We start from the raw sequence: 22,726 nt of genomic DNA on the forward strand, positions 1-22,726 counted from the left end.
AGAAATAAAAGCAAAAATAAACCAATGGGACCTAATCAAACTGACAACCTTTTGCACAGCAAAGGGAACCACTAAAAAAAAAAAAAAGACAACCTACAGAATGGGAGAAAGTAATTTCAAATGATGCAACTAACAAGGGCTTAATCTCTAGAATATACAAGCAACTTAATGGAACTCAACAGCAATAAAAAAACAACAACCCAATTGAAAAATGGGCAAAGATTTTAATAGACATTTCTCCAAAGAAGATATACAGATGGCCAACAAACACATGAAAAAATGCTCAACATCAGTAATTATTAGAGAAATGCAAATCAAAACTACTAAGAGATACCACCTCACACCTGTCAGAATGGCCATCACTAACAAGTCAACAAATAACAAATGCTGGAGAGGATGTGGAGAAATCCCACTCTCGGGCATGTATCGGGACAAAACTTTCATTGAAAAAGATACATGCACCCCTATGTTCATTAGCACTATTCACAATAGCCAAGACATGGAAGCAACCTAAATGTCCATTGACGATGAATGGATTAAGAAGATGTGGTATATATACACAATGGAACACTACTCAGCCATAAAAAAGAACAAAATAATGCCATTTGCAGCAATATGGATGGAACTAGAGACTCTCATACTGAGTGAAGTAAGCTAGAAAGAGAAAGAAAAATGCCATTATGATATCACTTATATCTAGAGTCTAATATATGGCACAAATGAACCTTTCCACAGAAAAGAAACTCACAGACTTGGAGAACAGACTTGTGGTTGCTGGGGGAATGGGGAGGTGTGGGATAGACTGGGATTTTGAGGTTAATATATACAACCTTGCATTTGGAGTAGATAAGAAATGAGATCCTGCTGCATGGCACAGGTAACTATATCTAGTCACTTGTAATGGAATATGATGGAGGATAATATGAGAAAAAGAATGTATACATGTATGACTGGGGAAAAAAAAGAGCTGGACTCTCAATGTGAAGACATCTTAGACGTATCAAGTGATTTCATATTTTCTTTTATGGATGCATAAGAGAACTATGATTAAAATGTCTGCCTAATGAATCTAAAATAACTCTTCCAATAAGTACAAAATAAACATTTTAAGTGATGAAAAAAAAAATCCTAAGATGCTAACTATTTTATTCCCACAGGCCAAGAAGATCAGACAATTTGCCCAAGGCCACATAGCCCTTTGACTGGCTTGTCAATCAGAGGTCCCAATGGTGAATCTGCCATTAGAGAACTGACTTGTATGTCCATTCGGCATTTGGGTATGACATTATTAGTTTCTTTTTTTTCTCATATATACATACATATTTGCATATCACAATAATCTAAAGGACATAGAGAAAGCAGTGTTTGATGGAGCAACCTCTACACTTGGGTATTCAGGACAATACTGAAACTACAAATTATATAGCAAGCAAAGTCCTGTGGGAATAGAGCCCATCTGATGGGAGACGAAGCCTTTTAAATAAAGAAGGAATCTCCACCTTCCCTATTACCCATGACAAATGCATAATTGCTTGGCTCTTTTCAACATCCTGTCCCACCCACTTACTATCATGCTAAAAGTGGAGCTGAGACACTGTATTTTAATTTTCATAGTCCTGAACAGAATATCAATAAAGACATAGGAGAAAAGCACATATGTTTACCATCTTTCTCTTGGAAATTGAGCACAATGAGATTAACTCAGGGGAACCCAACAAGCTTTCCCTTTCTTTCTCATCTTTCTCTTTTGATTACTTCTGTAGCTGCTGAGCTTGTACTGTAATGTAGGTCAACAACACTATCAAAAGTTTTTTTTTTTTGCTAACATGATCTGCTTTGGAGAAAGAAGGTAGGAAGGAAAGAGGCAAAGAAGAGAGGGATTCCTTTATTAGAAAGATGTAGGATTGGATACACACACACACACACACACACACACACACACACACACACACACAACCTTTCTTTTCCTAATGTTTGTGTCTGGATAGAGACCAAACCACAACAGTGAATAAGAATCTGTCCCTTTTGAAAATGCAAACCTCCGTTTGAAGGGCACTTAAGGCATGATATAATAAACTGCTTCATCGACTAAGCATGGGGACTCGGTTGCCATCTCTACCTCAAAAGCCTGAAGGCCCTATTGCTTGCCCCTCCCCTCTGGGCTCAGATGTTGAGTTTGCAGATCTATACAAGAATAGCGATTTCTCTTGGCTGGGCATTTCTGGCTGTGGTTTTGCAGGCTTTTCACTGATATATAAAACGAGGTCCTGACCACTTGGAGTCATTAAGACTCCCTGGAAACTTTCTGCAAGGGTAGTGATATTAACAGCAACTGCCCTGGCCAGATGCCATTCCAAGTAATTGGATTCCACCAGGCAGTTTGTGACAGAAGCATTTCCCATGCTGTCTTCTTGGGTTCCTCTGCCAATAGGAGACCAGCTGCTGAGCTCTAACTACTTTTGAATCAAAATAGTTTCTGGAACTAAGTTATTTGCAGAATATGTACAGTGAGCCCAATCACCACAGTCTCCTGCATCATCTGCAGTGATTCTCCCATCAGCTTACAATGTCAAAGCATTCTTGAAGACTTCCTATTTTCCAAGGTCCAGCTCAAAACTTTTCCTTCCAAAGACTCCTTCGAAAGCCTGTCCTGTAGGGATCAATCACACACTCTTTCAAGTTTCCTCATCATGGTATTAATGCAGTTACAGATTATTTAATTCAACTTAATCGGTATGCATCTCTTTGTGTTTGTCGTTTCCTGGTCCTTGCCAGCATATAGAGAGCTAACAGGATACATCTTCTTATCCCTATTCACAGATGAAGAAATAATAGTGGTTCCCTGAACTATGTGGTTTTACATGTACATAAAGCAAAAGCATATTTAGTTATAGTTTTGTCTGGATATATGGGAAGGGGGAGGATGTGGTATGGATGGGGAGTTTGGGGTTGGTAGATGCAAACTTTCACATTTAGAATGGATAAGCAATGAGGTCCTACTATACAGCACAGGGAACTATATCTTGTTCAGTCTCTTGAGATAGAACATAACGGAAAATAATACGAGAAAAGGAATGTATAGATGCATGACTAGTATATGCATGACTGGGTCGCTATGCTGTACAGCAAGATTGACACAACACTGCAAATCAACTATACTCTAATAAAAATAAAATAAAATTTAAAAAGAGTATATTTAAGGTAAAGTGATAAATAACATCTTTTGTTAATAAGGGTGGTGACTAAAATGAGAAGGCTCCTCTGCCTTCATCCTAGTCCAGGATTGTCGTTTTCTTCTTGAAAGTCCCTCTGCACCATAGTTGGCACTTCCCTTTTACAATTTTGCAAACCACGAAAAAAAAAAAAAAAAAAGACCACAAGGTGTAATCCTCCAAGAATCTGATTCCTACTTCTTTTTCCCCCATACACACATTTCTCCATATCTCATCTAATGTCTTCTTCCATGTAAAGCTTACCCTTCTTCTCCATGGTCACATTTTTTCCCAAAAAGTTGTCTTGGCAATAAATCTAAAAACATGATCTTGTACATGTGAACCTCATTTTTCAAATATCACAATATCTTTTCATATATGACTGTGCTGTACTCTTAATAACCCCTAGAGACAGGAGAATTAGTACTTTCTCCACTTTCCAGATGGAATGAGATGAATGGGATTCTACCACTGGTTCTGAAATAAAACCACCTGATACACCTCTCAGAACAAATGGCTCAAACCCTTCTGGGTTCCACTTTCTCCAAGACCAATCCCACTAGTCACACTTGCCTAAAACAGGACCAACTTCCCCCTTCAGCAACAGCTCCCTGCAGGTGTAAATGATCTTCCAGAAGGAGGGACATCTCCTACCTTGCAATTGCACTTGGAGATTCCCTGCAAAGGACACATCAGAATAAAATGTCCAACAGATTTTGAGTTTACCAAAGAAAAAACTCTGGTACCTTGAATTTGTGTCTAGTACACAGTAAATACTCAAGGATATTCACCATGTGCTTTGTGTATGTTGTTTCCTTTTTTCTGTCTATTGAAGTCAAGTTGATTTCTATTACATTAGTTGCAAGGGTACAGTGTGTCTTGTTTCATTTCCTGTTCACCACATCCCTTGTCCATATTACAGCACAGAGGAGTACATCCTCAAGCACCCACACTGGTGCCACTGAGGCTGGGATTTGGGTGGGGGCTGTGATTCAAGTGGGATTTTGGTAGAGGCTGGCTGCCTCTAGGAGCCATGCTCCTAACCAACCACTCTTCAGCATTCACCCAAATGCAGGGAGGACAAAGTTAACACATCCCCTGATGCTTTCAGCCCCTTTTCTGCTGCCACAGATAGTGCTTACACTGCCTCTTGTTTTCCTACTTTAGAGCTAAACCACAAGAGCAAAAGGAAATAAAAAGGATATTGAACTTGTTCAGAGAAAAGCTGAGAGAGTTTTGAAGCAGTTGTCCATTTTACTGCCAGTTGTAAAGAAAACAAGATGTGAGATTTGAGCCAAGTCATCAGACTCAGATTCCTTACTGACAGATTTTTTTTTTTTTTTTGGTAGCCAAAGCATCACTTTCTCCTTTTCTTTCTTGACTTTTTTTTTTTTTGGTGGTGGGGGAGGGGAGGTTCAGCCTTACAGGTATACAATTCTTTAAAAACAAAAACATAAAAACAAAAGTAAAAACCTCCCAGACACAAAGGCTCTTCTAAGTTCCTGAACATCAGAAATGAAGTTTGAATTTGGCCTTGGCACAGGGACAGAAGGTGTCAGGGATGGAGGAACTCACTCTTCTCTTGTCTGTGAGGCTCTGCAGCCAAGCTGCCTTTTAGTGAAGGCAGCAGGGTCAATCTGCAATGGTCTCCCAAGAAGCCCCTCTCATCTGGCCAGGAGCCCTCCGTCAGCCCTGTTCAGTTCCACTCGTCACTGTGGGAACTGGAAAGACAGGACATTCAAACTGGAAAATGCAGGTGAGTGACAGCTAAGCTTTGGTGATGCTGGGGCAGAGGAAGGGGCTGGAAAAGGAGCATCTGGTGGTATACAATCCGTTTATTCTTCCATTCATCTTTTAGCCTTCATAAACTTCCCTTCACGGTGAACAAATTTCCAGAATCTGTTTGGTAGACTGATCTGAACACCTGGCCCTCCTGGATTAAAGTGAGAGAACCCTCTCTGAGCATTCATGTCTGTCTCTTTTCAAATTGGAGTCATTTTCTTCCTTTTTTGCAGGGGTGGGGGCACACCTGTCGCATGGGGAAGTTCCTGGGCCAGGGGTCAAACCTGCACCACAGCAGCGTCTAGAGCTACTAGAATGACAATGCCGGCTCCTTAACCCACTGAGCCACACAGGAACTCTTCCTTTTTTGTTGTTTTGTTTTAATTTCTCTTATCTAGTGTTTGTGGGTGGTGAAGGGGAACTTGCATAGACATGAAGTAAAAAGTATCCATGTTCACTGCCCTCTTTCTCTCTTTTGGAAGGTGGAGAAGGTTAAGTTCAGTAATAGGTGAACGCTTACACATCCATGCTTCCTTAAAATTACCCTTTCATTGGTCCAAACTCAAAGCAAGATAACCCCTCTCTTTACTCATGTTCCAGACCATGACACACATTAGACTTTATTCCCAACTCTGTTTCAAAAAAAATAACCTGCATTTTTTTCGTGTTCCTCTCTCATGGGAATCTCTGAACAGCAGTTTGCATCTAATAAGGCTGTGTGGGCACCTGTGTTTCATACCAAGACAGAGCCACTTGTGCACAGGAACGAAAGTGGACAGTGGACTCCCGGAATAATGGAGTGGAACTCTTAAAAAATAAAATTTCAAGAAGCCCCCCTCCCTGAGATTATCAAATATCTTTGAAAACACTGTAAAAGCATCCTCCCACACCTCTGCAGAGTCACATGGGTAGCAAGCAGCTCTATAAATGATTAATTCTAGCCCCTACTTCATTCCTTGGTGGAAGAATTAAAGGGTACCAAGCAGCCTGCACCCTGCTTCCTAATCCACTCCTAAAAGTGGTGGCTTAACCACCTCCCTAAATCTCAAAGATGCCCTAGACTTTTATCCCATCTAGTGGTCAAATGCATAACACAGCTATCTTTCTGCAAGGGAAATAATGAACTCAGTTTTAATGTCAAAGAGACAAATGGACAAAAATGGTCTAAATTTACATCAAATTTTCTGTTGTCCAGTAGAGGGCAGCTGGCTCCAAACACATATTTTATACTTTTGTCACCACTATCAAGAATTTTACCTACTTATTTTTATAAAGAAATATGAAACCAAGAGACTCCTTGAAAAAGGCTACCTTACAGTTAACACAGCTCATTTCTGTAGGTGGTTAAAATGCAGATTCTCAGAGCTTCTGACCCAGAATTTCTCAGTAAAACATAACCTCAGAATCTACATTCTTAACAAACTCTCTAGATGATTCTTACATATGCTGAGGTCTAGGAACCTCAGTGCTAATTTGGCCACTTCATTCCACAAATCTCTGAAAGGCAGATAGATATATGTCTAAGTATTTTCACAGAGAGAGAGAAATCCAAAGATATCAACATTCAAGCTATAGCACTCTTCTATAAATGGCTAAAAAACAGAATTAGTTACTGCTTGCTTCATTGAGCAGAAGCTAGCATCTCCTATGCACCACTGGAAGAAATAACTGTGGCCCTAGGGAAATTATACCCTTTAGTTAATACATAGGAAAGGTGAATGTAGCCAAGAAGCTTAGGAAGATTTCCTTGTTGCCAAGTCCTTGTGCAGGTATAAGTCACACAGTGTGGTCAACTCATTCTCTGAGACTTAGTTTTCTCAATATTAAGATGGTGTTTATGGCATTTATCCTGATTTCAGAGTTTTGTTTTGTTTTGTTTCCGTATCAACTATCATCATGTGTGGGAATGTTCTCAGTACATTTCACATGTGCACATCTTACTGCTCAGAGTTTATTACAATTATTCACTTGAGAAGCATGAACCATTGTTTTTTGCTATGTTTCCAAAAAGTTTGAGTCTAGGTTACTTCAAACACTATTTAATTTTAGAAGTAAAAGGAGGTCTCTATTCCAACTTAGGTCCAGTTTAAACAATCTCCTTTCTAATACTTCCTTATATATATATATATATATATATATATATATATATATATATATATCTTATAGTTTTAATTATCTCTTTGATTCATATGTTGTACAAAAAAAAAAGAAAGAAAGAAAACATCGGGGAGGGGGTGCAAAAGGTTAATTCACTAGGAAACATGTGTCCAATCTTAGAAGAGTAATTTTTTTCCCACTGATGGTATAGTGGAAATTGCTTAAAAGATGAGGATCTCTTCTCTAAGGAACAAAAAGGGAATAGCAGGTCCTGTGGAAAAAGTGGGTGCCTAGAGCTCTAATGATGGTACAGCATCTCAAGACTAAAGGCAATGATGGAGTCACAAGGTCCAATCAGAGCCCATGGATAAAGCTATACCAGGGAAAGAACAAGTACATGGCAGTGTATGCATGTGGTGACAGAAGGGACATTTCTCAGCGGTGATTTCTCCAAGGAGCATCACTTTGGACAACTGAGTCTACCTCTACACGATCCTGTATCAAATATTGGCCAGTTATCTTGCTCTTCAGGGCACTGGTCATAGGTGTGATGGTGGGATGGGTGCACTTCTGACCTGCATTCCATCCAGTGGAAAATAACAAGCCAGAGTAGACAAATACATATTGTGAGTAAATAGAGGCAGCCTACTGGGCCCCAGGGAAGCTCAGAGGCAGGGCAAGGGACAGTGCCAATTACAGGCATGTCATGACAGAGGCAAAAAGCATTATGAGGGTCAATGCCCATCCTCCTGCCAGAGCAAATCCATCCTGTTGTTGGCAGCTCTAATCTTAGAAATACTGAGGATAAAAAAATATTCTCAAACTTTCTTTTATTTATTCATTTATTCGTTCATCAATTTATTCCCCCCCCCTCTTTTTTATTAATTAGCATTTTTCCAGGGTACCAGTACTGGGTCCTGGGGTTAAAATGAGGTTGCCTTGGGACTCTCTACATGCAGTCTTTTTCAGATTTTTAAAGACATCAGGCTTATCCTGTAAAGCTGTCAAGGCTGTTATCAAGAAATGTTAAACAGAGGGCTGGATGATTTTATACAAGCTGACTTAAAATGTGACATATGGTTTGCCTTTACATTTTCTCTGTGCTTTGCATTTTATCTGAGATTATGTAATTCATATTTAAAGCATGAAATTTATTAAAGGTCTATAGAGGAATCCAACACTTAGCCTTAAGAACTCTAGTAAAAAGCAACCATGCCAGACAAGAAAACTGGAGCAATGTTTGGAAAACAGTAAACTAAGAAGGAACATAGACCAGAAATGCAAAGACTGGCTTCTAATTCAAGTCCATCAGCCACTAACTAGGTCTCAGGTATAAAAGCTCATAACCTCTCCTACCCATCTCACAGAGTTTTTATAAGGATAAGATGTTTATGCACTTACACACATATATAATTACTTGAAAATATATTCAGTTTTAAATATATAAGTTGGTCTTGTTACTCCATTTTTCATATAAATGAGCTTTGGGAAGGAAGGAAGGAAGGAAAGAGAGATGGAAGTAAAGAAGGAAGAAGACATAAACTAAGCAAGTGTGTACAGGTAACATCCAATTTCAACAGCACTCTTCCCACATATTTATTTCAGAGTTCTTTGTAATTTCCCCGAGTTGGGTTTGTATGGGAGGAACATAATGAACCATGGGCACAGCTCTGTATGTGTAATAAATGGAGCCAAAGAGTTAGAGTTTGATCATCTTCTGGGCTTTATCAGATGAGCTGAGCCAGTTCCCATTGCTTGCTGGAAAATGGGATGCTGACATGGGTCTCCAGATGATTCACACTCACCAAGTTACACTACTAGGCTGTACCTGGACCCATGGGGGAGCACAAGTGAAGTGTTGTGGCTCGTGGGAAATTTTAAGCCTTCCTACACAAGTATAATCTGCACAAATCTACACAATTTCAAATAGTAAAGGCAGGAGGACATGGGGGAGGAGAATATAACTGCAGGAACTGTTTCCTCTGCAGATCAAAGAATTAATTGCATTTTCTCAGTCTGGTTGTTCGCACTAACCATGCAGGGAAAAGAAGGTGGGAGGAAAGGCTGTTTCTACAAGAAGAGGACAGTGCTTTCTGTCCAACTTTAACTTGCTTAGATCTGGAATTTTAAACTAAACGGTGAAAGGCAAATTTCAAGCTCCATTTACTTTTAGCAAATCGGGACTTCTTGTCTCAATGTGACTATGAAGAGACTTGTTCCTGGGCCACTGTGTTTATGTAAGGCCATTTCTATTAAAATAACTGGTGGAACTTGTCTTCAAACTTCATTAAAATGTCAGCAGCACCATACCTCTGTTAGGACAGAAAATGGGGGATGGAAGTCAAGAGCAGCATAAAGAGTTACAAAAGAGATGACATGTCTCAGAATACACTATCAAGTTCATTTCCCTAAATTAGTGAGTCTTAAGGCTACTGTTCTGCCAGGGATGGTAATCTTCTTATGATGAACATGTATGATATCAGACAAACTACTTCTGGCTCTAATGTCTCGACCGCAAATCCCATTAAAGGAAGGACTTTAAGACTACCTAAAAGGCTACCATCCTAGCAATGCTAGTAACACAAATAATTTGACATGTAGCGGCTCCACGCCTTATTTCTGCACTCTGAGGTTTTAGTCCCTCTGTCAGCCTGTCAAGGAGCAGGCCAGCTAGGCCTGGGGCAGAAGAACTCTTGCAATTAGCAACAAATCATCATCATGAATTAATTGGTGTGCTCTGCTGATAAGTGAATCCAGGGATAAACCTGCAAGCCATGTCCCAATTTTTGCCTAATTATTTTATTTCTTGGGTCATTTTTTGTGTTGCCACAAAAGGTGATTGAATGGAAAACACATTAACTCTTGAGGTCTCCCTTTTTTATACTAGAGAAAACATATGTTTCCATTCGCGATCACTTTTATTATTTGGGGAAGAAAAATAAGATAACTAAGAAGAAAGCATCCCACCAGTCACACCCAGGCATTGAGCCAGAATTACAGCAAGCACTGCAGGGGTAAAAAGCAGATAGATTTTAATTGGTGCCTAGGGGTAAAGGTCAGCTCTCTTGGAACAATGGGCATCTATGGTGGTAATTGACTGAGTCCTCTGTGGGAGTTGGTAAATGTCAGTAATGCACTTCCAAATAGAAGCATAAAGGGCTGGAGCCTGGGGGAACAAAGACAGCATTAGGCAGTTGAGAAAACATGTAAATCTGTTGGTTAAAGAATGTATTCAAGAAGGCTGAGAGGTGAGCACACACACACAAGCTGCATAACTTAAACTCCAAAGAAAACAGACTGCTTCCATCATCAGGCAAGCACCTTCCTGAGATCCAAAGTCTTTTTCCCCGGCACAAGTTCTGCTCTTTTCCTGGATCCCTCTGGAATTCAAACACTATAATAATTAAAGGCAAGCTGGATGGGTGGTTTGGCACCTAAAGCTACAGTCATCCTACTGAAATTTGGGTTTACTGAAGGAGAACGTACCAGCATTTATTAAGTCGTAGCTGTTCTTTCAAAAGAATTGGGCTCCATTTAGAAAGGAGTAAGGAAAAATATGAACTACTAGTCACTGAAACATCAGACATGCCCTCTGATACCCTTGACCGCTTGAACTTATTGCCATGTTTCACTCCATTCTTGTCACTTCCCTGTCATCTCCAATATTCACCTCCTCCTGCCCTGATCTGGGTGCTCTCCTAAGTGTTCAGTAAGTTTAATAGGACTATATTTTCCAAATCAACAATTAGCTTAAAGAAGTTGTCAAAGGAACACTTGAAGGAGCACTTTTAGGTTGCAAAAGAGTGGGACATACAATATATATTATCAGATTATTAAGATTTCAGAAGATGAAGGGTACAGTACCTGTAACCAATGTTAACTCCCATGCTCATCGCAACCTGCATACCTTTTCCTTCCCTCCTGTTCTTTGCAGACAGGGCTCTGATTGATGCTGATTTGTCTCTCTACTACCTAGCACTCAATAAATGTTGGTTCACTAAATTGTATTTTTTTTTTGTTGTGAATGTCATGACCCTGTGTCATACTGGTCTACATCATTGATCAATCTAAGCCCTTGTGTGCTGTTTTCCTGACAATCCCAGGCGATAGTCCTCTCTAAACTCTTAGAGTCTGTGTCATCTGTACCATGCAATCCATCATTTTCTGTCTTGCACTATTCTTTAATTGCATCCTTGCACAGGGAAGGTAAACCCCAAAGGGCAATACATGGTTCACACTTTCTTAGTGTGTGTGTGTTTGTGTGTGTGTGTGTGTGTTCACTGATGTGCTTATTAAGAACTAGGCACAAGCCAGGGTGTTCAATAAAATATGTGTCAATTTTGATGTCTTAAAATCACACCTCCAATTTTCATCAATAGTATTGTCTGACTAATAGTTACTTAATATAAATTCTGAATATGTCAAATCTACAATAAGGTAAAATTTGGTTTTATTCAATTTTAATTATGTCATCACTGACTGTTTACTAACTTTATAAAGACAAGGAAAATTGATATCAATTGAAAAAATTATGTTATTATGTTAGAATTGTAATTCAATTGGGCCATGAAGACTTTTATTTTGGTCTAATTAATTGGTATAGTCATATATAAATGAAAATTAGCATGTTAAGAGAGGCAGAAATATTTGAAATAGGCATATGCTTATTCATTTAATATTTGCAAATCAATTAATGCCATTATTCATGCATCATAGTCTGTTTACACTAGTTTCTCACAACATATACACTGAAAGACACATGCCATCTTTTTTTTCCCTTCTCCTTTGACAAATATTTACTTCCCTGTGAAGCCTTCCCTGAGTCCTCCAAATAGAGTTCTGTGTATATAACTATTATGATACACAACCTCTGCACTGTAGTTGACTGTGTTTTTAACATTCACCTCCTCTGCCAGACTGTGCGATCCTTAAGAGCAAAGACAATGTCTCATATTGCTATTCTACTTCCTAGTTCTTAAAAGATCTGTCACAAAATAGGCATTTAATAATTTTGGTGGAGTTGACAAATGATAGCATAAGGCATGGCCATACAATTTGAAACAGACAAAAATGATAATGATGAGATTAACATTTATCAAATACTTACTATGTGTCAGGCACTGTCCCTCTTGGCTTGTTTTAACTCTTCTTATAACCACCTCTTAATATTGACACAATAGTTATATTTTATGTTAGGGATGAGGAAACTATATTGCAGAGTGGTTAATAACAGACAAATCAATAGATAAAATCTTGTCTAAGAGCAATTAAGTCCTACTGTATAGCACAGGGAACTATATCCAATCTCCTAGGATTGACTATGATGGAAAATAATATTTTTTAAAAAAGAATGTGTGTGTGTGTGTGTATATATATATATATATATATATATATATATATATATATATATGACTGATTAACTTTGCTGTGGAGCATAAATTGCCACAATGCTGTAAATCAACTATACTTTAATTAAAACACAAAACAAAACAAAACCTTGTTTAAAGGGTATATACCTAGTACGTGGCTTAGCTGGACATTAGAGTCAGGCAGACTGACTCCAGGGTCCATGAACTTAACCATTATACCAGGAAAAAATCACAATGACCGCTTCAAATGACAAAATGTAACTCCAAGTGATTGCCAATAGATGCTGAGTTGGTGCACCTGACATGTGCAGACACTAAGATGTGCATATAAATAGAAAAGGCCATTCCATAGAGAGACAGGAGTAGCTATGTGAGACAGTGTTAAAAGGACAAAATGTTATTAACTGCAGGCAGTAGCAATGATATTTGAATCTGCTGCTGGGGAGCTGGGGAGCCTAGATCAAGGCCAGCCTCTCCTCCACATTTGAGTCATCATTGTGTTTTCCTTGCTGGCAAAACCAATTTTGGCCACAGCCATCAACATCTTTTCTCCCTCTGAAAGCACTCAGGAAGAACAGAGAGATAAAGGTAGACCGTACTCCCTCTGAGAGCCTTAATACGTTCCCAGTAAATTAGCCAGCCCTCCTCTCTCTGAGAGATCTCAAGAGATTCCTAATCTGCTGTTGAAAATATTTATGATTTCATTCTTTCCTTTTCTCCAACCTTACGTACTAGCTTTTTCTCATCACCCGTTTTGTTGCTTTAAATGCTTTTTAGTAATCTCTGTCATTTTCCCTCTTAACTTAACATGTATCTTTCCTTCTATACCTTTTCCTCTCTTAATCTGTGGGAGATTATGGACTGCGTATTCAGGGTGGGTTTTTTTCCCCATTCTTTTTTTTTTTTTTTTGATTCATCTACATCTTCCTTTTCTCCACTACAGGTATGTTCATACCCTGGTTGGCAAAGGCTGCCAACTACAGAGACACTAAGTAGTCTATTACCCAACAAGCACACATAGCTTCTAGGGAGCAAAGAAGAGATTGCTCTGTCTCTGTCATCAAACCTCAGGCAGTGTTACTTACGGAGATCTAAGCCCATCTTGTTGCCTACAAACTATGGCATTTTGTCTTGTAAAAGTTATCCTAAGTAGTTGACTTGTAGGGTTATGGAACAAGAAACATGTTAGCAGTTAGGGACCAAGTAAAATGGGAGTTGGATGCTGAAAGAAACAAAGGGAATAGCCATCAAAAGAAGATTTGGTCAAGAGAAAGGTGAGATCAGAAAAAGGGATGTTTAAATGGCAACAATTTAGCCCCTAAGGCTGAGTATTAATTTCTCCAGGGAAGAAAAAAAAGTGATTTTATTCAAGATTCATTGACATCAACTCTGTTTTTCCTAACAGCACCAAGAGAAAGCTCAGGGCGGATCTGATATATTGGAGTGAAACATCCTCACCCTAGTAAATATGGCACATTTCCTGTAGCAGGGGGCATTCATCTCCATCCATCATGAGAGCAGCATGGCTATTCACTAGAAACAAATGTTCTAGATACAGAGTGTCAAACATTGAATGATGGAAACCTCTGAGAAACCACAGGGAGTAATGCTCGAAGCAAACAGACTAGAATGTTGAAAAGACCTCTGACCATTTTCCACAACAGAGCATAACTTGGAACCAAACTGAAATAATGCATTTGACCTTCATAAAAGGGTAATGGATGGGCATTTAACATCAGGCCAGCCAGACTTCAGAGAACACGACTTCTAATAAGGACAGATGATGAGGCAAAAATAAATGAATAAGGAGATAGATAACTAAATAAAAAAGGACCTCCCCATAGAAGGTTAAGCAGATAGTCTATTAGGCATATTTGAAGAACGATCAGCCTCTGATGCAGGCTTCCTTTCATTTTTGAGAACTTCCACCTGGCCACAGAGGCAACCTCCTTCTGAGACCCGCTCAGTGGTATAAGAAATATGCAGTTTCAGATCAATCTTATTCCATAATATTTTGAGACTCATTCAGGCTATCTCTACCCTGATTACTTCATTTGCTAAAAGGGAACAACACCAAAAGATAGAATTCTATTTTTCCCCCTTTGGGAAGGAACTATCATCTGAAGTCAACTAGAAAACATTATCTAAACTTAAAAAAGGTTGATCTGTGGGTCTATTTATCAGCATTCTACCTACTTGACTCTAGCTAGCTACCTATATGTTTTCCCTTTTTTTTTTTTTTTTTTTTTTTTTTTTTGGCCACACCTGTGGCGTATGGAAGTTCCCAGGCCAGAGATGGAACCTGTGCAGCAACCCAAGCTGCTACAGTGACAGCACCAGATCCTTAACCCAATACACTGCAAGAGAACTGCTGTTTTTCACTTTTTTGTTACACATAAATGTGGCTAATGAAACTCTGAATTATAACATCAACATCATAGAAACTTGATCCTTATACAAATATAACTCCTTTCTTTTTAGATCAGCAATTCATGCTTAATATTTAATGTATTAGGTGCCTGTTATATGTGATAGACACTCCATCTTAGAAATGAGGAATTACAAATAGGTGATGCTAGTTATGCAAGAAGTTTCTTTCTGGCAGCAACAAAGTAATACTTAGCGCTACTTAAAGCTGCATGAGATAAAACAGCTAATTACTAGTTAATTAATGAGTGCTGAGAAACCAGACACATTCTGAATCTTCCTTTTCTTTTTTTTAATATTAGTGTTAGAGAGGCCCTGATAAGATTCAATAAAAATCAGCTTGTACCTACTTGTAACATACTGTGCTAAAATAAAAAAGACAGTGATTTGATTAGCTTTTTAAATCTATAAATGTTATCAAAGGTGGTTTGAGTTAGATCAAATTGTATGAGGTATATGGCTATTTCAACTATAGTTCCATGTACAGAGGTGGAATGGCTTAGATCAGAGATTTTTTCATTCTTTTTTATTCCCTCAACTGTGTTCTGTGGAGCCCAGTAGTTCCAGAAGGCTCCCTAGGGCTACCCTGGAGTGAAGGGAGTTGCTAGTGGACACTGTTCCTGGCACACTGCCCCTGTTTCAAACAGAGCACTTTGCATTTATTCTGTAGTTTGTTTGAAACCCGGGGGCTTGGGTGAGTGTTGCAAAGTCACTCAGAGGGGGGAAAATTGTAGATATGGCATGCCTTCTTGGATTTGATTTGGCTTTGAATGTGCAAGCAAAGAACAGAACTTGATGGACTGAGATAGTATAAACACTAAGCTGTACCCAGGAAGGATCAAAGGAGAAGATCCCTCTCTTTAGCCATCATTGCCCAGGTTAAGTGCAGGAGAATAAGCATGCATTTTCTACACAGTCACTTGTCCTGAAGTTTGGAAAATGCCACTTCCACTAGGTCTCTGAGTTCACGCACTGCATTTCTTTATGAATGAAACATACGCTCTTTTTTAAAAGATTAGAGGCAAGTCATGATCTTGTGTACAAAGGGACAGATAAAAGAGTTAAGGAAGAATGAGTAAGTGTTGCCTGTCTGCCAAGGGAAGTGTCATGCACCCCCTTTGATGTATTATACAGTAACACTAGTTCCCCTTGGCCTCACCAGATAATGTTGAGCAAGAGCTATGCAAAGTCCTGGCATTTTAAATATTAATTATGCTCTTTGTGGCTAGAAAAGATAAAATTATACATTAGGGCCAAGAAATGACTATAATCTATAGGGATTTTTTTTTCCTTTCCTTGTTTATTGACTTGAAAGAATTAATTTTATAATTAGAGACAAGAAACGAAGTCAAAGCTGATTTCACACTGTATTTTCCTTTTCAAGTTCCAGCCTAGGAGTCCCAAACCCAACCTATGCTCAATTTAAATCTCAGCCATGTGTTGGACATGAATGAAGCCCTATACTCTGCTGGTTAGAGACAACAAAGCTGATAAAGGCACTGTATTCCATCCAGAACCCTGCATTCTAAAGGGACAATTACATGGGGTCAAACATAACTATAATTCAAAGTAAGAGAGAAGTGTTAGAAAACAGAAACAGATGCCTGGGAAATCAGGGGGAGTGAGAAAATCTCATTAGCGGAATTGATTTTATTTGATAAAATAAATGGCATTTGAAGCTTATGGAATAAACTTTTTCATTCACCAGTTGCATGCAACCTCAGGCAAGACTAATTCTCTGGACTCAGTTTCCATATTGGTTAAATCCAAAAGCAGAAACTGAAAACCTCCAACATCTTTTAGGCTCTGATTTCACGATTCCACCATTTTTTCTCAGAGAAGTCAGTGGACACTCTTTCCTGTCTCCCAAAGTCACTTACATGATACAGACCATCCGAACAAAGGCCCAAAGAAACTAAGCATGCACAGGACATAAAGAGAAGAGGTAAGAAGTCAATAACCACATGCTTATTTAGAAAGTGCCACATACAGTACAGTAATTAAAACCTAAACATCTGTAGAAAATGAAAACTGTTTACTGTTGGCCTGTACCAAGAGACCCACAAGAATAATCAATGTGTTCCAAGGAGCCTGGGTCCTATATTTATAGGATAAAAGTCTTGGAAGGCTCTCTCAGCAGGAATAAAATTAATTAAGCCATGATAACACCGAATGGAGAAGGAACTGGGATCTGGGTGGGGCACAGGAAATATAAAGAAAAAATAATCTCAGGATTTTTTTTCTTTGCTGGGAGCACAGCATACAGAGAGCACAGGATATAACAACTAAATTAATTGGCTGTTATGAATTTAAAAAAAAATACTTTTTTTCTTCTTCACTCCCCTGATGAATTCCACCTGGGGTTTTGTATTCTTTAATCCTTCAAGATGTTACACAACAGCATGTGAAGGGAGAACCGCTAAGGCTGGCTGGCGGTAATGGGAAAGGTACCGCTGGTAGATACATGTAGGGTATAAAGAAGTTTTCTTTATCGACAGAAAACAAATAAACAGTTTGAAAATTTAAGAGTAAAACTGAGATTTCAGCATTGATTTTTTTTTTTTAAGATACATTTGTACTCATTCTTCCCATCACACTCTACACCCCAGAAGCTCATTTCAGGTGCAGGTTAAATCATATATATTCATGCAGCCAATAAACCACCTCTGAAACTAATGAGCCTTGGGATTTATCATGACTGGTGGGGTGGGGGGGTTGCTTTCCCTTGGAGGTATGGTAACAGATTGCTAACCTGCCTCTCCTCTGGTGCCAGGACCCACTCATCATTGTTCTTTGGGGCCAACCTCATATATCAGAGGCCAGGTGCAGGATCCCTTCAACAGAGAGTATGTTGACCTAGGATAATACCTGGGAGTTGGCTTCCTACATATCTCAATCAAGATTTCCTAGACTGGGAGTTCCTATTGTGGTTCAGCAGTGACAAACCCAACCAGTATCCATGAGGATGCAGGCTTGATCCCTGGCTGCTCTGTCAGGATCCGGTGTTGCCATGAGCTGTGGTGTAGGTTGCAGGTGAGCCTTGGATCCCACACTGCTGTGGCTGTAGCCTAGGCCAGGAGCTATATGTCTGATTCAACCCCTAACTTGAGAACTTCCATATGACATGGGTATGGCCCTAAAAAGACAAAAAATTTAAAAAAAAATTCCTAGACTCACCTAGGATAAGATTCCAGTTTTTATTATAACCAACACATCCAAGGAAAGCTGCTGTCATTTACAGCAGGCTTACAGAGAAACTGCCAATGGAAGATCATCAATTTAAACTGTAAATAAGTGCCTGTTTTGTTCTGGATGCTGAGTCCTGTAATGCCCCTAACAAGCTGCTTGCAAAGCCAGGGCATGATGCCCGCTGTTGGAGGCATGTTGATTGAAGAACTGCACTGGTCCTTACAAAGCAACTAAAAATAGCAAGAAGAACGCAAAGGCAAAACAGGTTTCTGAGAACTCAAGATAGTTACCCCCCTGTTGGTTTTATTCCAGTTACCCTCACTGATGTGAAGAAGAGAGAAAAGTATCTGGTACAAAAGATGTTAACTTGCTAGACAGGACCCCCCCCCCAGACCTAAAAGAATTAATCCAACCCTTTAAAGAAGCCTGCCTTCTCACAGGAGGAAGCAGAAGTCCTAGGAGAGTTGCAGCAATTCTGAATGCCTTTGTCCTGAATAATTAATAGAGCCTGATAATTCTTTTCTTCTTCTTCTTCTTTTTTTTTTTAAACATAAACTCTCATTGATTGGGGGAAATATATTCACACTTTAAAATGTTGTGCAGGTACTATCTCTTTGGTTCAAGTATGTCCCTTTGTGGGGGGGGGCATATTTCATGGTGATAAATTCACCTCATAAGTAGAAAAACTGAACACAAATATACTGCTATGTCAACTTTATTGATTTTTGCACCATTGTAAAGACCTTCATCGTCCTCCAATATTTCTTAAATCTATCAGCATCTCAGAAAGTGACCCTGAAGGCCTCATTTATCTATAGAGGAAAAGATCCTTTCTCTTTGGTTCACCCATAAACATGGTGATTTAAACAGCTCAGGCTCACCTCTGCTTCTGGAAGGTAACCTGCACAGAGAAGGCTGTTCTCATAGTCACTGGCAACAGTAACATTTTCTCTGGAAAAAGGATCAGCCAAGTCTTAATTTTAGCTACATTCACATGGCCTCATGTCCTTTTTACAGTCCTACAGATAACTAGAGATTAAGTATACAGAATGATTGATACTGATGTATCGATATGAGCGCATCTGATGGCTGGGCTCCTTTCTGTATTCCATCTATGCTTTCCTTCCAATCTTTCGCTCTACACCTGGACTTGAAAGTCTCATTCTTTAAGTGCTGCTCCTCTCAGAGCATTCAGGTCACCACCAGATATTCTCCTGCTGTAGAAAAGCCTAGGCTCACATTTAACATTTGACATCGTACCTTTAAATATCACTTTTTTTTTTCGAATGGCACCAATAAAACAGAGATTACCACTACATAAAAATAATTCTAAGGTATCTTCGGCTGGAAATCCCCTCATTTTTGCCTATATCATGTGACAAATACGAAAATGTAAATGACTCACCCCAAGTCACCTGCTAGGTGGACGGAGAATCAGAGCTCTCAATTACAAAACATCTAAGTGCACCGATTACTGCAATACAGGATCTTTAAGGGAGGAAATCTGGCTTATTTCTTTTTATATCCTCTGGTGCCTACGGTTTGTGGATTGTAAAATGAAATTTATTAAAAATGTGAACTAGAGGAAAAATCAATAGAGATTACAAGAATTGATTCAAAACCAACAAACATAACTAAATCAAGTTATAAAAGCAAAGGATATAAATTCAGCTCCTCAATTTAGGACTGTATACAGAAGATCAAATTTGTTGAGATGTTATTGTTGATGATGGACCAGTCATCAGCCAGTAAGAGGAAGTCAGGAATGTCCAAGGGAAATCTCTAAATCTGTAAGGCTGAAATTATTGAACATGCTGTCCAATACTGTGGCCAGCAGCCACATGTGGCTACTTACACTCAAATTAATTAAAATTAAGTGAAATGGAAAATCCCCTTCCTCAGTCACACTAGCTATACTTCAAATACTCAAAAGCCTCAAGTGTTCAGTGTCCATAGTAATGGACAGCTGAGAGGAACATTTCTATCACTGCAGAAAGTTCTACTGAACACTGCTATTTGTAAAGGACAATCATTGCTATTACTTCCAATAGCTACAAGGAGGAGGAGAAGGAAGATGAGAAAAGGGGAATGAAGTGATCATGGACTTGGAGAACAGACTTGTGGTTGCCAAGGGGGAGGGGGAGGGAGTGGGATGGACTGGGAATTTGGGGTTAATAGATGCAAACTATTGCCTTTGGAATGGATAAGCAATGAGATCCTGCTGTATAGCACTGGGAACTACATCTAGTCATTTATATGGAGCATGATAATGTGAGAAAAAATAATATACATGTATGTGTGACTGGGTCACTTTGCTGTACAGTAGAAAATTGACAGAACTCTGTAAACTAGCTATAATGGAAAAAAATAAAAATCATTATAAAATTTAAAAATTGTAAAAAAAATAAATTTGATGATACTGTGCCTAGATATGAAAGTAAATTGTCACAGTTATACACTTATTAATTGGTTTAGCTGGGTTTTTACTCAAGCCATCTGACTACAGAGTCTAGGTACAATGGTAAACTATTCCACTCCAACCCCAAAACTTGAAATGTTTAGAGCCAGAAGAAGCATTATGCTCTACCTAAATGGTTCTTAATCCTAGATACATGCCAGAAGCATCTGGGAGTTTGCTCAAGATATAGGTCTCTGAGTCCCATGTCAGAGCAACATGGTTGGGGCCACTGTTTGAACATTCTGAGACTCTCAATGCTTTAGATATATAGCCAGATTTGAGTATGAGTGTTCAAAAATGTATTAATTCCATGGGCCAGATAACATAACACAGCACCTACCCAAGGTCACCAGTGGTACCTACTGAGAGATCTGAATTGAGAACCTAAGAATCAGTGCCATCACTCAAACAAAATATGACTTAGGACACATTACTCAATAGCACTTTTATAGTTCCTGATTGATACTGTTATCTATTCATAGAACTCACATAATACCTAGAAATTATGCTTCAGAATTCAGAATTTGATAGTGCAAGTTTTTAAAACCAAAGGATGAATGTTGCACCAGTTTCCTCCTGAAACAGATAGGTCTTTCTCATTTAAAAGCAAACATTTTCTTCCCAAGAAAATACCAACTTTCTCTGAGGAAGAGACAAACCTTTTTCATAGAGGCAGTATAATGTAATGGAAACAATATGACTACCAATCAAGGAACCTAAATTCTCGTCCCAATGTGCCCATAACTCTGTGATGGGAACAAGCCATTTCCTTTCTTTGACCTTAGTTTTCTCATCCGTAAAGTTTGCGTGTGCTGTATGATGACCTCCAAAGTTCCTTCCAGCATTGTCTCCAACTTGACATTTGTGTGCAGGCTGAATATATTTTAGCAATGAAACTTCCAACCTGCTATAGGAGAGAGCATTCACTTCAACTGTAGCCAATATATTTACTTCGTGTCAAGGGAAAACAGGGGGACATCTCAGGAAAACCCCATATCTTCTTCTGCTTTGTCAAAGCTCATTCTGATTCGTATCTCTGATTGGCCACAGTCCTTATGAGAGTCTGGAACATCCACTCAACAAGACATCCCCAGAGCTGCCTTTTGGAAATGGTAATGATATACCTACCCCTCTCCCTCCTACATTCACAGCTGCTGATCTGAAAATTATTATGTGTCAGACATTTTACCACCTTCACATCCATCAACTCATCTTTATATCTCTTCAAGTTTAACTCTAATGGAGTTTTAGGTGGCTCAGAGAGGTTAGCCAGCCAACACATAAGTCATACCATGAATAAATAGCATTCTGAATGTACATTTCTTACCTTACGCTTGTTGGTAGGACACACGTAGAGATAGCTTAAAATTGTTTTCAATCCAACTTTATCATTCAGCTTCTCATAGGTTGTCCCATAATCAGTTGACCTATAATTTAAAAGGAGCATTAATGAGGATAGAAGTACACGTCATTTGCCTGCTTGTCAGTATAATACATGTTTTACATAGTAGAATGGCTCTCTAGAGATTTCTAAATGATTCATGTAGTATATAATGATGCTTAATTATGTACACAGTAGCATCATGTGAGTGGTTAACATTTGCATTTAAATTGAAATGGTAAAAATTAAAACTCCATCTCACCAACACTCCTCAATGTATGCATATTGCATAAAGGATGCATTTAATTTTAAAAGATTAAGAATGAGGGTGTCCTTTGAATTGACCAAAGCAATAAAGAGCTTTTACTTAGATTTGACATTTCCGAACTTCTGCTTTATCTCTGGCACAGTGGAAAAGCAGGTTCTCCTGATTTATCTACAAATTGTATTTTCTTTCATGAGTCATCAAATATATGGTGGGTCAGTCCCTCCAAAGGTCATTCAGTCTTTTCCTATAATTTAAGAATAAGAAAATGTCTTCATAATAAGTGGAATTTCACAGTTCTACTCAGTGGCCTTTTCCAGTGTTAAGCAACCTGATGTTGGGCAGGTATTACTTCTTGGCACTGACTCTATCTTTTTTGGAGATTCTTTCATCTTTTCTTGACATTGGTGAATAATTCATTCATTCAGACTGAAGAAACAGGCCTTAATCACCTCTTTGTACATCCATTATATATTTCAGGGTTATAATCTGAGTAGATCTTCATTAAACCAAGTACAATAGGAAATATTACCTGTACTTGAAGAA

The 22,726-nt window shown here is 38.8% G+C and overlaps 1 protein-coding gene across 1 annotated transcript in view; it reads right to left on the reverse strand.

Moving 5' to 3' along the window:
* The window catches only part of SORCS1 (sortilin related VPS10 domain containing receptor 1), a 529,669-nt gene that overhangs the window by 222,364 nt on the left and 284,579 nt on the right, over positions 1-22,726 (reverse strand). Inside the window, 1 exon segment of the mRNA XM_013983712.2 lies at positions 21,862-21,961. Within this exon segment, the coding sequence (XP_013839166.2) occupies positions 21,862-21,961 (100 nt within the window).

The sequence above is a fragment of the Sus scrofa genome, chromosome 14 (assembly GCF_000003025.6).
Source record: "Sus scrofa isolate TJ Tabasco breed Duroc chromosome 14, Sscrofa11.1, whole genome shotgun sequence".
Lineage (NCBI taxonomy): Eukaryota > Metazoa > Chordata > Mammalia > Artiodactyla > Suidae > Sus > Sus scrofa.